This window comes from Ailuropoda melanoleuca, chromosome 6 (genome assembly GCF_002007445.2).
Source record: "Ailuropoda melanoleuca isolate Jingjing chromosome 6, ASM200744v2, whole genome shotgun sequence".
NCBI classification, from domain to species: domain Eukaryota; kingdom Metazoa; phylum Chordata; class Mammalia; order Carnivora; family Ursidae; genus Ailuropoda; species Ailuropoda melanoleuca.
In genome coordinates this window covers 93,013,807-93,028,073 of record NC_048223.1, presented here as the reverse complement: position 1 = coordinate 93,028,073, position 14,267 = coordinate 93,013,807, and the positions used below count along the sequence as shown (strand labels likewise).

At 41.3% G+C, this 14,267-nt stretch overlaps 1 protein-coding gene across 1 annotated transcript in view; it reads left to right on the top strand.

Annotated features, from left to right (window-relative positions):
• Window positions 1-13,643, top strand: part of PANK1 (pantothenate kinase 1) — a 52,691-nt gene extending 39,048 nt beyond the window's left edge. The window contains 4 exon segments of the mRNA XM_034662933.1: window positions 4,571-4,747; window positions 5,251-5,374; window positions 8,905-9,030; window positions 12,133-13,643. Coding sequence (XP_034518824.1) covers window positions 4,571-4,747; window positions 5,251-5,374; window positions 8,905-9,030; window positions 12,133-12,192 — 487 coding nt within the window. The 3' untranslated portion in view covers window positions 12,193-13,643.
• Window positions 13,644-14,267: the final 624 nt, after the last annotated feature.

Here is a 14,267-nt window from a genome sequence, read left to right as displayed (position 1 = left end):
ACCTAGTCCTTAGCCTGCTGGAAACTGGTCAGATTGAGGGAAGAAGGATCATACACACCACAGCAAAAGGCAGTATATGGTAAGTGCCAGATGAATGGCGGGGACAGGAATTAAATAGAATCCAGAAGAAGGGATGCTTGGGATGGTCAGAGAGGGCTTCGAAGGAAACCTTCTTTTGGAATTTCCTTGGTGCCTAGCACAAGATGAATTGCTTGACGTAATCCATCATTCCAACCAGGAAACCAGACTGGGTTTACCAAAAAATGTTTTTTACCCTCAGTTAGCTGTTCCACCTGAACGCTGGACTAGTTGGCACGGCTCACGAGGAGTTTTGGAGAGCCCCAGACAGGAAGACAGCCTGCAAGCACAGCTGGGCAGCATGCCTTGTTGTTCGGTACACACGTGCCCCAAGGGCAGATGTGCTCGGCTTCCTGTTAGTAGCCATTCGGCCTTGGGGAAAGAATCCAGGGTCAGAAATCGTTGAGAAATCCTAGTGTAAACATAATTTCAGGACTTTTTCTCACTTCCAAGTGAAGGATTTGGTATGAGGTGTTTCTTCCGCTTATGAGACCACAGAACCCATTTTTGGAGGAATAACTTAAGAAAAATGTGGCCCTGTGCTTTTGGACATGATGTCGACACCATTGTTTTTAAAAGACGAAGCTACCCTGTAACTTCTCTGGGCCTCAGCGGCCTTGTTTGTGCCGTGAAGAGAGTTGTTCCTCAGGTTCTTTGGGCGTTTCCAGCGCGGAAATTCTGCAGCGCTGCTCATCCGTTAGGAGGGGCGCACTGTTTGTCTCCCCTCTATCCATGACCTGCGACGGGTCTGCATTAGTCGGTGACTCACCCCAGGGAAAGGGAAGATTGAGCCCCCCAGGGAATTTTGGCAATGTCTGGAGATGTTTTTTCGGCCCTCACAATTGGAGGTGGGGTACGATTGGCATCTAGTGGCTAGAGGCCAGGGGTATGGTGAAGTATCCTACAATGCACAGGGCAGCCCCCTAACACCAAAAAATTACTGACCTTCAAAAGTCAATAGAGTACTGCTGATGAGAAACCCCGCCGTGTGTGCACACGTATGTGCGTGCACGCACACACACACACACATCCTCACTGAATCCTGCCTGTGTTCAGAATATAGGATGTTAATTACCCCTAGGCATACCTTTTCTCACTGAGCACACAGAAACTAAGCTTCCTTGCTTACAGAAGAGTCACAACTGACCCATGGCTTTATGAGGACTGTCAGGAGCATCAAAGCAAATGAAATGTTTCAGCCGACCTGGTTTTACCTTAGTGGACAATCTCCTCACAAAAGTACAATTTTGAAGAAACTACAGACTTCCTCCCAGAAGGAGTCATTGAATTGATAGCGCGAGTCCCAAGGTAACAACAAGCTAAACACTGTCCTCAATTAGAGGTATTTATCGAAACGTTGATTAACACTTAGCGAACTCATCAATCACGATCACAGTTCTATTTTCTCAAACTTGGAAGTTCCAGGAATCTGGATCATCTTCTTTAACAGCAGCTTATGAGCTCATTGTGGTGTTTGGCTTCTATTTCATGTGTAATCACGCTCATAAATTCCAGTTATTGGTAAATGTCCATTAATGACCAGTGTTTTGCAATCCTCAACAAATCCTGTCTGGATGTCCAACTTCCCCTGCAAGTGCCCTTCAACCAGTAGTTTTGGAAATGTGCTACAGCAGACCGAAGGTTAATGGAGAGCCCTTCCGGGGGCTGCGACAGGCAGGGGAAGGGAAGGAAACGTCAACTCTGTGGGCTGCAGCTCCTCCTGGTCCAACCGGAGTTGTTCTGCCAAAGGCTTCTTTGGATCTAAGTTACAAAACCATTGATATAAACTATGACAGTGAGCAGCGAACATGAGTGTGCGGAACAGACTCTGGGAATCACTGATGTAAGCAATTGGCTTCAGCTGTACGTTTGCTACTGTTGCTGTGAACTGATAGGTGTAACTCTGGGGTTTTTGTTATTAGGCTATACCCTAGTTTCTCCTGGGACATTTTTATTTTTAGGAAGCCACATCATTACAGGAGATCAGTTTTCTTTTAAACATATGATTTTAAATGCTTTGTTTCGTGTTATGTGTGATTTTATTGCATCTTAGTTTAGGGAGCAACGCTTTTTTTTTCTATTGACGCTACTCCAATCTTATTGTAGAAGCCAAAGGAAAAAGAGGACTTTGCAACCGACATGGTTGCAATGTGCAGATGATTAAAAGAGAAATGTAATGGATTTCCTTCGGTGAAAGGAGTAATACGGCTCATCTCATTGTTTTGGAATCTATTTTAAGAGCACAAGCACTCAGTCATTGAAGGTTTCTTCTACTTTCCCCTAAAGTCCCTCGCTACAAGGTCGTTGGGTTTTTCAAAAAATAATGATGCTATTCAACAGCCGTCTCTAGCCAGATGTTTTAGTTCCTGATCTGCTCTGGGTCTTCCTGTGTCTGCTCCACAGACAGATGGATCTGACTGGGAGCAAGGGCACCCCATGGATTAACTAGCGGTCAGCAGGTTGAGGATATGAATAAAGTGCTCCTCTGCGACTGTGCATTCTTGCCTCCTGCCTGCAGTGTGCTGGCTGTACAAATGCATGCTCGCTTTCCCCACGCAGCCCCGATGCGTTGTCTGCAGTCCCCGGTCATCTTCCCGACACACAAAGCACTTCGTTCTCACTCATACCGACACATCAGCTGATGAATGGCCTTCTTTCTAAGTCAGCCAATGTCTCCTGTTGCCTATGCTTGGAATGCCATGATGAATACAAATACCTGATGTTCAAAGAGACCTCATTAGCGTGGATGAAAGCAGCCAGAAGTGTGAGAAAAGACTTAAAAATATACAAAGACAAATCCCAGGGGCACGCAAGCCAAAAATTGTTCCCCTTAAAATACACGAGCTTTGTAGGGCAGACTGAACCCGACAATGTGCATAACACGCCACGTTAAATGTAAATAAAGATAAGCTTTCCTAGAGGAAATTCAAAATCTCTACCATGACTGAGCTGTCCAGGGGGTGATGTCCGTGGCGCTCTCGATCTCCTCCTGGTACCGCACCTTGGGTTTGGGTAGCTGCCACCGGTGGTGCCTTGCTAGGGAATTTTCCACAAGGAGTTATCCTTTCCATCAAGTCTGTATCTTTGTGACAATCCCTACTTAAGAAATATTACGTACAGTTTCACTTTAGATGTAATTGAAAGAACTGTGTGCCTGTCTACAGTCTGGCACCTTCTTGTTAAGTTATTGACAGTAAATCTAATTTCCCCTAAAGCTTCTTTCTTCAAATTTAAATTCCAAATAACCTCAATCTCGACTTGGATTTTCTCTCAGAATGGAAAACCAGGGGCTAACAACCCTTGGAGCTTGAGAACAAATTGATGCGAGCAATTGACTCCTCCCATATGTTCGTCTGCATCTGCTCGTGGTAAAGAGAGTAAAGCCCACGCCCACATCCATGCTGTCAGGAGGTCACTGGTGATGGCTTTACTCTCAGTCTCCTTTCCTTCCTGTCATGTAACTGTGATATTCATACACAACTAAATTCATTCTCAACTACCATGATTAGTTTCTTTATTTTTTTTTAAAGATTTTATTTATTTATTCGACAGAGATAGAGACAGCCAGCGAGAGAGGGAACACAAGCAGGCGGAGTGGGAGAGGAAGAAGCAGGCTCATAGCGGAGGAGCCTGACGTGGGGCTCGATCCCATAACGCCGGGATCACGCCCTGAGCCGAAGGCAGACGCTTAACTGCTGTGCCACCCAGGCGCCCCCATAATTAGTTTCTAATTTTGTTTAAAAAGAGAGGAATTTTCCCCAAAGCAAATGAAAGCTTTTAAAACATGTGGAGCATTGAAACCACTGTATGGCCTTTGTTACTATTTTTGACTATTGGGCAGTAAGTAAAATATTAATAACCTTTTCCATAGTCTACGAGAAAAAAATCCAGCGTGTAAGCAATCAGTGGGTTCTTTTTAGAAATTTCTGAGAAGGTTCAATGAGATTATGTCTGCTAGAAGATTGAGGTCAAGGTGAGTGATATGGTGTCTGGGCGGGCCGTTAGCAGCCCTAGATCAGTCTTGCTGCGTTGTGAACTTCATGTACGTATGGTTTCTTTTTCCAAGTATTTGTATTCGGCTACATTTTTTTTTTCATAGCAGTCATTTCTCTGGTAATTTGCTGCTTTCAGACCACCCACATAAGAGAGATCCTGATTCGGCCCCATTTTATTGGTGAGAGGACTGAATGAGGTATTTAGGTTAGCAGGTAGCTGAAGGTCTCACAACGGAAATCAGTGAGAGTCTTTCTCTGCTTTTGTTCTTAAATTCAGGGGCAAGTTTTCCCTGATGTTTCTTTCTAGCCTCTGCCCTTTTTAAAAAAAATCCAATCTACCCTAAGACTGTGTTGCACCCTACACTTTAATTCAAGTGCCCCTTTGTTTCTCTCCTCCTGTTTTTTATTAACCCCTATTAGTGATCTTGATGTAGTTGGGGACTTGGATGGGCATATTATAAAGTAAAATTTAAAAATAAACCTTATTGTTCCTTCAGTCTTGGAGGTGGAACATTCCTAGGCCTATGTTGCTTGCTGACTGGTTGTGAGACCTTTGAAGAAGCTCTGGAAATGGCAGCTAAAGGCGACAGCACCAATGTTGATAAGCTGGTGAAGGACATTTACGGAGGAGACTATGAACGATTTGGCCTTCAAGGATCCGCTGTAGCATCAAGGTAGAGACAAAGTAGCTAGGAGTAGTAGTGCGTAAACAAGGCAGCCTCTCCACCCTGGCCATTCACTTAGTTACTTTTAAAATGTCAACCCACCAGCCTGGTGCAAGTATCTATAGTTATTGGAGCTCAGACTTGATCTCCCGCCCTTTACAAAGCATTGACACGTTTAGCCCTTGATGCTTGTGCTTAAAATAGGGCAGCTTTGAAAGAAGGTTCTGGAAAACTGCAACAGTTTCCCCTGTTTCATTCTTGTCAGTATATCTGGAGAGCATAAAAAAAATTTTTTTCCCACTAATATCCATGCTATTTTGCCCCTATTAAAAAAGGGGGGGGGCAGCCAACCATTCATGTCGTAATCCTGTCTGCTTGTAAAACATGGTGGCCAAACCAGGTCATTTAAATTTTAACAGAGTTATTCATAAAGCTTTCCACAGTACTTTGGTGGAAGCGTGGGGCCTGCCTGAGGACGATTTTGAATACTCTCGCTAATATTTCCAACATAGCTTTGGCAACATGATGAGTAAGGAAAAGCGAGATTCCATCAGCAAGGAAGACCTCGCCCGAGCCACACTGGTCACCATCACCAACAACATTGGCTCCATTGCTCGGATGTGTGCGTTGAATGAGGTAAGGCCTTAATCCAGAGGAAGCCTTGTGTCATTCATACACATACATCATCTTTAGCAGTGCAAAACTGTTGACCCTTACAAAATGATAGATCCTTGGAAAACCTGCCCTTTGTCATGAGGGATGTGTTTTGGGGAATGGAGAGGGATAGGCATCTTATTTTTAAGTAGGCACTGGATAATAAAGGATAAGCCAACCAACCACAGAGTCCAAGGAAAATCACAACCCAGAGAGGCCATAACCTCTCTGACCGTCATTATTACCACCCACCTACCGAAGTGTGAGGAAAAGCTTGGCGCATCCTTGCAAATAATTGCAGGTAAAACGTTCCACTTGCAATATTCGATATTCTCTCTGCTTTCAGCTTCTTTACAGTGTTGCCTTGTGGCATGGAGTTCAAGCAGCATTGTACAGGGCTATCAAAGCATAGAGAGCTTGCTACAGCTGAGGCCAGCCAGAGCCCTAAGCACAAGAAGGGGTGGAGCTGGTGACAAACAAAGCTTTGGGAACGTGTTTTGAAACACTGCAAAATTCCTCTGGGAAACTAGAACCTTTTTCTGTAACACAAGACAAGTAAAGTACAACAGCTCTCACTGAGTTGTGTTAGGGAGACAAGAAAGGGGTTGGGACCTGCAACAGGTAATAGAAGGGCTAAAGAATCATAGTCGCCTCAGTAATAGAGTTTTTAAAAATATAATTTTAATAGAAACACACACAGAAGACAGTCAAATCCAAAGTGTGTATACAGCTTGGATTTTCACACAGACACCTGTATGATCACCACTCAGATCAAGAAATAGGACATTACAAGTACTGCAGAAACCCCCTCCTACCCCTCCCAGTTGAGCAGTTAGGGGTTTAAACAAGGGAAGAGGCGATCTTGATGATGGGCAGTGCCAGTCCTGCCTTGGAGCTCTGGGGTTATGAGAGAAACATGCTCCTTTACAGCGTTGAGTAGAACATGTCATTGGTCTGTGCCTCAGGGTCACAACTTTTTAACGTCCCTGTGTGAGATGGGAGTTCAAATGCCAGGCTGAAATGCAAAGAATGTATCCCAGACATGTGCCTTTCAAAGTCCACTTCGGTCACGGGACTCATTTTAACAGAGGGTTTATTTTTTGACATTAACCTTTAAAGGGAGTTTTTCCAAGTAGCCAAACAAGGCTGACTGATACGTGTTCTGTGGGCCGTCCTCGTGCACTCTCAAAGGTCAATGAGCCCTAACGTCCCCTACCCCAGAGAGTGGTAGGTACCCTTTCCCCTGCTTTCCACAGACCTTGAATGCGCCAGCAGACCTTTTCACAATGATCACATTCACTTTAGGGGGATGACAACGGATTTTATTTTTCGCTTTTGATTTCAACTTCGATACCATTTATTGTTGGAATAAAGCAAAAATGGCTGTTTGAAAGTATGGCCAGTGAGAGGATTCAATCACCAATCACCTTGGGCAAGGGCTGCATTAGCGGGCGTCCTGCAGCGCAGGCTCCCCACGGGCGCCCCCGGAAGTGGCAGCAATGTTTCCTGTGAGAGCCGAAACGCAAGCTTCAGTCATTGCTGAGCGCGCTGGACTCAGTGAGTGGAGAGTGAGCTATTTCAAAGGGCGACACCACAGTTACTGACTCTAAGATTTTTTTTTTTTTTTGCTATGATTATTGGAATCCTGTAAAATGCTTCTCAACATCAAAGTTTTTTTTCACATTTTTGAGTAGAAAATACAAACACATAATACAGAGTTCTAAAGACACCAGAAGGGTGTAGAGGGAAGTGAGTAACTGTTTGCACCTGTCCTGCAATGTTAGCCTTATTCGAAGGTAGCCATTGTTTTTCACTTTTGGCGTCTTATTCTGTATTGTCTGCAATATAGCAGAAACACATCCTTCCAAAGGCAGCAAACTCTACGTCACATTCTTACTTTTTTAGCAATCTTATTGAGATACAATCACACATCTCATACAATTCACCTTCTACGTACTATTTTATGCCTTGCTTTGGTTGTGTATCAACCTTTTATTATGAAAATTGACATACATAAAGGAGCAGAATAGTATAAAGAACCTCCTTATAGCCATTAACCCGATTCAACAGTTAGCAACACTGTGCCACACATGCTTCATCTGTTTTCTTCCTCCTCCCTCTGTTCCTCTCTCCTCCTCCTTCTCTTCCCTTCTCTTTTACTAACATATTCGAAAGCAAATCCCAGCGGTTATATCAGTCTATGTTATATACTTCAATATGTACTTCTGGAAACGTTGCCTCATGCTTTTTACATGATAATACATGTGAGTGTTATCTTCCCTACTTCAACATTATTTTTAAAAAAGAATTCTCCCGTGGTTTCCTCTAGTCTTTTTTTCTTTTCTTTCTTTCCTTTTTGTTCCTCCCACCACAGTCACATCTTTGACCCACCTGGAATTTATTTGAAATAAGGAATGTCCATCAGCTTTTATTGCCATTCTATTCCTTCTGGCTCATTACCAGAGTAATACAGGACTGGGGCTTTGAGCAAGTCCTACATTGGACTCCTTTGTTGTAGGGGAAAAGGCAGAACTCCTAAATTTAATTAAATTCTTCTTTAATCTGAGTTACTTACTCCAAGTGTTTCTTGTCACATCTCAGTCTGGGCAATTTGTAGCTACCGTCCTTACTGGTGGAAACTTACTAAAACCACCTCCCACCCCTCCACCCGTAGAAAATATTCACAGTAGTTAATGGACTCATCAACTTACATTGTCAAAACTTAAGACAGTTAAGAGGCCATATTCCTAGATCCGATGACTCTTGATAGACTCAATAGAAAAGAAGGCCAGCTTCCAGGACTCTCTTCCCTTTGACGTAAGTGACCATAGCAACTGGCTCTGTGAGTGAGTGGGTGGTGACAGCCTCTGCATGGTAGACAGGCTGAGCTCAGTGTTAAGTGTGTGTGCAGAATGCAAATCCATATCCGTATCAAGAAAGGTATAGATGTATTTTTTCTTATCATATTTCAACACACATGTTGATCAAATAGGATAGTCTACCATATATCCCAAGGATAGAGACTGGGAACTGTCTCTTTTTGTATTCTGGTGTTTGGCATAGAGCAAACTAAGCAAACTTGTTAGATGAATATCCCATACCATGGCCATTCTATTTATGAGTTGGTTATAATAACATTTTATTGTTGGAAGTTTGGGGGAATTGAAAGGAATGCAAAGGCAAATTTAGCTGAACTTGAATTCCAGTTACAATTTTATATATGTGCGTTGGTAGCTGAATTTCATATCAGGCCTAAGTCAATCTGACATAACACCTGCAAATAAGCCCAATATAAGTCTCTGCCTTGCCCGCCCAGAATCTCACCATCTTGTTCTTGTGGAGTGCACTATGAAGTTTGTTCGACTTCATCTTGGAAATGCTGAAATAATTTCACTTAAGAAACAAATCGACTCTGCAAAGTCCTGGGAGTACAGTGAAGTACGGAACATTAGGTCTTTACAAAATGCTATTTTTATACCATTATTTAATTGTTCTTTCATTTTCTTTCCCAGAATATTGACAGAGTTGTGTTTGTTGGGAACTTTCTCAGAATCAATATGGTCTCCATGAAGCTGCTAGCATATGCAATGGATTTTTGGTCCAAAGGACAGCTAAAAGCTCTGTTTTTGGAACATGAGGTAGGTCAAATCTGCATGGACTTAGTTGTCCTACATGGAGTGTATTTGGTGTCGTCTAACTTTTGAGTGAGTCCCTCAGTTTTAATATTGGTCAAGTAGAAGGAGTTGCCATTTAAACTTTGCATTTAAACAAAGAATAAGGAAGAGCTATATGCAAAATGGAAGCTTTCTTCTCCAGCAATCAGGACTAATAGCTTGTTAATTTAAAAAAAAATCAGCTAAAACAGGTAATCATTAAAAAGTATCTTTCTACTTTAACCATTTTATTTTAACATAAAACATATAAATATTCATTCACTCACCAATCTCTTTGATGTAGGACCAAGGCCTATTTTTGACCATGGCTTCTGCTGATTAGAATTCTGCTGTTACCCTTTTTTTCATGATCCACAAGTATCATATGCCTTCTTTGATTTCTGATTTATTTCTTTAAAATGGATCAAGAGATTAAAGATAACCTACGAAGCACTTCGGTTGCATAATCCTTCTAGATTTTTTCCCTCAACCTTTCATGTGTGATATCCACCTAAGTAGAGAGTAATGGTTTGTGACTGCCTTTTTCAATATTTCTTGAGAATTGAACTGGACTTTCATAGAAGTGACCAATTTATGTTTTACTCTTTTTATTGTTAGGTGATATATAATTAACTTAGATTATGACATTAACATAAAACTGTCATAAACAAATCTGAGGATAAACCCAGCTGACTCTTGGCAAGCAGACAATTCCACTGGTGAGAACAGAAGTACTGGCGCTGCTCAGAGTAGCCTGGTGACCCAGAGAGGCTGGTGTCCTTGGGCATTAGCAGCCTGTCTGCAGAGGATATGAGCCCCAGTTAATTGAGAGAGTCCCTTCTATTGAGTTTCTACAATCCTATAAATCAGGTTTCTAAGAGTAAGTGAGGGACCTTCCTTTCTTTTCCCTACCTCCTCCGCCACCTTCTTTGAAATCAGTACTGTAGGTGGGGCGCCAGGGTGGCTCAGTCGTTAGGCGTCTGCCTTCGGCTCAGGGTGGGATCTCGGCGTTATGGGATCGAGCCCCACATCAGGCTCCTCTGCTGGGAGCCTGCTTCTTCCTCTCCCACTCCCCCTGCTTGTGTTCCCTCTTTCACTGGCTGTCTCTCTCTGCGTCAAATAAATAAATAAAATCTTTAAATAAAAAAAAAAATCAGTACTGTAGAGAGCAACTATTTATTTGTCGTGGGGGTACTTAATCCCTGGCATGTATTGTAGTTGAAAAAACTTTGAGAGAACTAATATCACAAATTTATAATGAATAACTACTATGGCATTTTTCTCATCTTCAAACCAAATTATTTATCTGAAAAGCTGCCCGTGTAATTTTAAGTTATTTAGAGTTTCCTAAGCCCATATTTTGTTTTCTTAAAGTGGATAAAACAATAGGGACTTAAATACTAAATAGTTTAGGCCCAGTGATAGAACTTAATACTAAAGAAAGCCCATTTTTTTAAGCAGGCTTAAAGTATGGAGTGTTAGAACTTTTAGGGGGTGAGGGGAATGGAGTCCCAGAATTTTCACCCCCCCAACCAGAGCACCTCCCTTTTTATCTACTTATTTATCGTTTCCATGTAAGATTTTGTTTGAAAAAGGAAAACGCACCTCAGCTTTTAAAAACCAATTAAAATGAAAAAAGAAAACAACTGTTCCAGTTCAGCTAGAGTTGCCATATTTAGTGATTAAAAATACGGGACACAGTTATTTTATCTGGCATTTATCTGTGTTTTAGCTGGCAACCCGAAGTCCAGATTCTCTTCAACTAAGGCAGAAAACAAACTCTGGGAGCCATCAGGGATTAAAAGCCATTCACGAGGTCACATGGGGAGTTAGTTGGTGGTAAAATAGGGGGTGAGATCCAACATTTTGGGGAAACTCACTTCTGCAGGTGAAAACACTTACGTGAGTTTGTACAATCCTAGGCCTCTGTGGACTGTGGCTTGCCTCCGTCATGCGCGTATCATAACTCGGTCCTTATGGCTAATGAAAGTAGAGCATTTTTATAGCCCTTGCAAAGATCTCTCAGAAAATGCTCTGAGTTCTAAATTCACTCTGGCTTAGGCAGACCTTCCCGGAGGATACTGTGGAGAGAGAACTTTTGGGGAGGTACTGGTGTGGCAGTTTTCCTGCCCTGCCTCTGGAGTCCCCACTCACGGTGTCTCATTCATTCAACTAACTGGATTGAGAAGTCGTCAGCCAAGCAGTTAAGACACGGTCTCTTCACTGACTAGGAGTCCTTGAATGATGACTACCTCTCCATCTTTGTTTTAGCCTTTGTAACATGGGCTGATAATATTTGCCTCATAAAGTTATTGTAAATAACATTAAATAAGTAAATTCATGTAAAGTGCTTAGAACAATTTTTAGTATATATTGAGGCCTCAGTAAATGGCAGCAGCCGAAGCAGAGATCCTGTCACGTAACCGCTGGTCCTGGCACGCGGCCACCCGTTGATTTGTGTTGGTGATTGTTGACTCAGGCAACAGGAGTGGAGTCTCAGATCTTTTGGAAACCAAGTTCTCTAAAACTTTTCATTTTTCAGTTCCTTTCACTTTCACAAAAACATGGGCTTGCATTTACAGAGGAGCAAAGTGAAGCCCCAGCTGATTTAGATGTGTTTCCAGGATCTGCTGAGGGAACTTAGAGATCTCGCCCGGGAAATACAACTTTGCAGTCAGACAGATTTGGCGTTGAGCCCTGGCACAAGTGTGTGACTCGGAAAGGGAAATTTACTTGATTACCTTCCATTTCTCATCAGCGAAATGGGGATCATAGTATGAATTTTGCCGTGGCTCAGATTAAAACGCGATCATTGTAATTCTAACAGTACCAGCACTCGCGTGGTACACACTAAGTGCCAGACATTTCCCTAAGCACTTTATTTACATCTGTTAACGTATTTAAGATAGAAAAACAGGTATATCTCGTAAGTATTATTACTATTACTCTATGGTGCATGGCAGAGTTCAGGCTGTAAGTTTTTCTTATCTACAACATTAGGGGGCAGCATTCCTAGAATTATCAAACACAGTGGGCACTTGGCTGTTAAGAGATCATGGTGCCCAAGTTTTCCCATCGCTTTCGTAGGGTTATTTTGGAGCTGTTGGGGCACTGCTGGAACTGTTCAAGATGACTGATGACCAGTAGTGACGACCGGCGGATAGGAGCGCCTTCTGTGAGAACAGAGAGCTGAGAGTCGCGGCTGGAGGAGGTCGATGCCGCTGTGGGACGGAAGCTAAGCCATTATGGCAGACGTACCTGCTGGATCTGTAAATAACTTAAAATCCTTCTAGCTGATCTTTTACTCTTGGGTTTTGAGCTGATGATTCAAAATGGGGAAGATGAGTTTTTTCTGTATACTGTATTTAAAAAAAAAAAATTGTGCAGTGAGGCCAAACCTACGAATTTTATGCATTAACCTTGAGAAGTTGTATGATGTGTAAGAAGGACCCGAAATGTAAGTGCTGTTTATTTTTCTTCTGGGGTTTACTGATCAGTGTGGTAATTTTAACTTCATTTAGTAATTACTCTAGGAGATTCTATCTTTACTTATATTCTTCATGACGTTTCATGATTTGCTGTTGGTTTCAAATGAAACTACAAATCTGGCGTGTTTGACTGTGAACACGATTTTGTTTGTTTATATACCTTTTTTCATCTTGTTTTCTTTTTTTTTTTTCTGTTGGAATGTCTTATGGAGAAAGAGAGTCCTTCCCCCTGTTTCTGTCCTCAAATGACTCCCTCTCCTCCCCAATACCTTTCTTGAACCTTATTGTTTGTATCAATCAAGGTGCTGACCAACTCGATACGAAGTTTTAAGCACGAGATCGAAAGTTCTCGAAAGTGCCCTTGATGAGAAAACCCTGAAAGTGTTCATGAATTTTATGAGTCAGGCAAAAGTTGAAAATGATATGCAATTTTGTCTTAACCCTTACGAATATGGAATGTTTTGTTGGATTTATCTTCTGTTAGGTTATATTAAATTGAAATGTTCTCTGATGAAATGTCCTCATTCATGCCCAGCCTGTGAGTGGCAGCAAATCCTTATGCAGGAATTTGGAACTTCCCAGGTAAAGTCTCCCAGTAGATTAACATTTCACATTGGGAGATGGGGGAGAAGTCATGGGTTGAGGTGTTAGTTAGTAATACCTATTTGTTTTGTACTTGTATGTACATAGGAGCTTTGTAACAAGGCATCTTAAGTAATAACATTTTTTCATTTGATATATTTCAAACTGAAAACCGTATTTCAATCCCAGTTTCTAATATTTAAAAAAAAATCATGATGCTGATCTATCTATGCATATTTTTTTTCTTTTTTGAAAGATGTCATTGGAACAGATGGGTAACTTTCAAATGAGAGTCTTGTACAAATATTGAAACGCATGAGATCTAATGATTTAGAACTGATTAATCTTTTGAATTGAGCATATTGTTGAAAGGGATTTTTGAAGGCAGTACAATTCCTCCATGGTGAATCTTTCCTTCTCTGCCTCCTGAGCACCATCTTTAATTACCATATCTTCAAGTCTTGAAGAACTTGATGTTAATTGAAGTATTCACTTGTCTGGTTGAAATAAAGCCTGTTTCTGTTGTGATGTTCTTAGTGTATATGTTATTTTCATTTCTTAATCTTCATGTCCATATTATCTGCTTTTGTACCATACAATGAATGTATTGTATTTTTGCTACCCTACATTTCATAATTTGAGGCTTTCGCATAAGGGTGTCTTCAGTTGAAGCTGTAACTCTATGCGGAGATTTTTTTTTTAAATAGCTTTGTTGTTCTTATACATCTGACTTGTTGCCAAAATATCATTACTATATTTGGCAATTCAAAAAATTTTTCAAAATTTGGTCATCACAAATACATTTTATTAACTTCTACCTGGCTTTAAAAAAAAATTCAGGCAACTAAGATGTTCTTGAAAAAGATAAGTGTAAAAAAAAAAGAAAAGAAAAAGATAACTGTAAAAATGTACATATGATCTACATTAGTGCCTTTTTTGACTGTTCCCTTCTATCAGTCTTACTCTCCTCTGCCAGGGAATAGTAGACCTTGGATTATGGTTCTGCAAAAGGAATCAGGGCAACTTAGTATAATTATATAATTTTTTAATTATCTGGAATCACTTGATCTTTCATTGCAAATGTGTAAGATATTGGTGTAGCTGAGGAAATCAATTCTCCCACTATACAAATACCAGTAAATGTTGGCTACA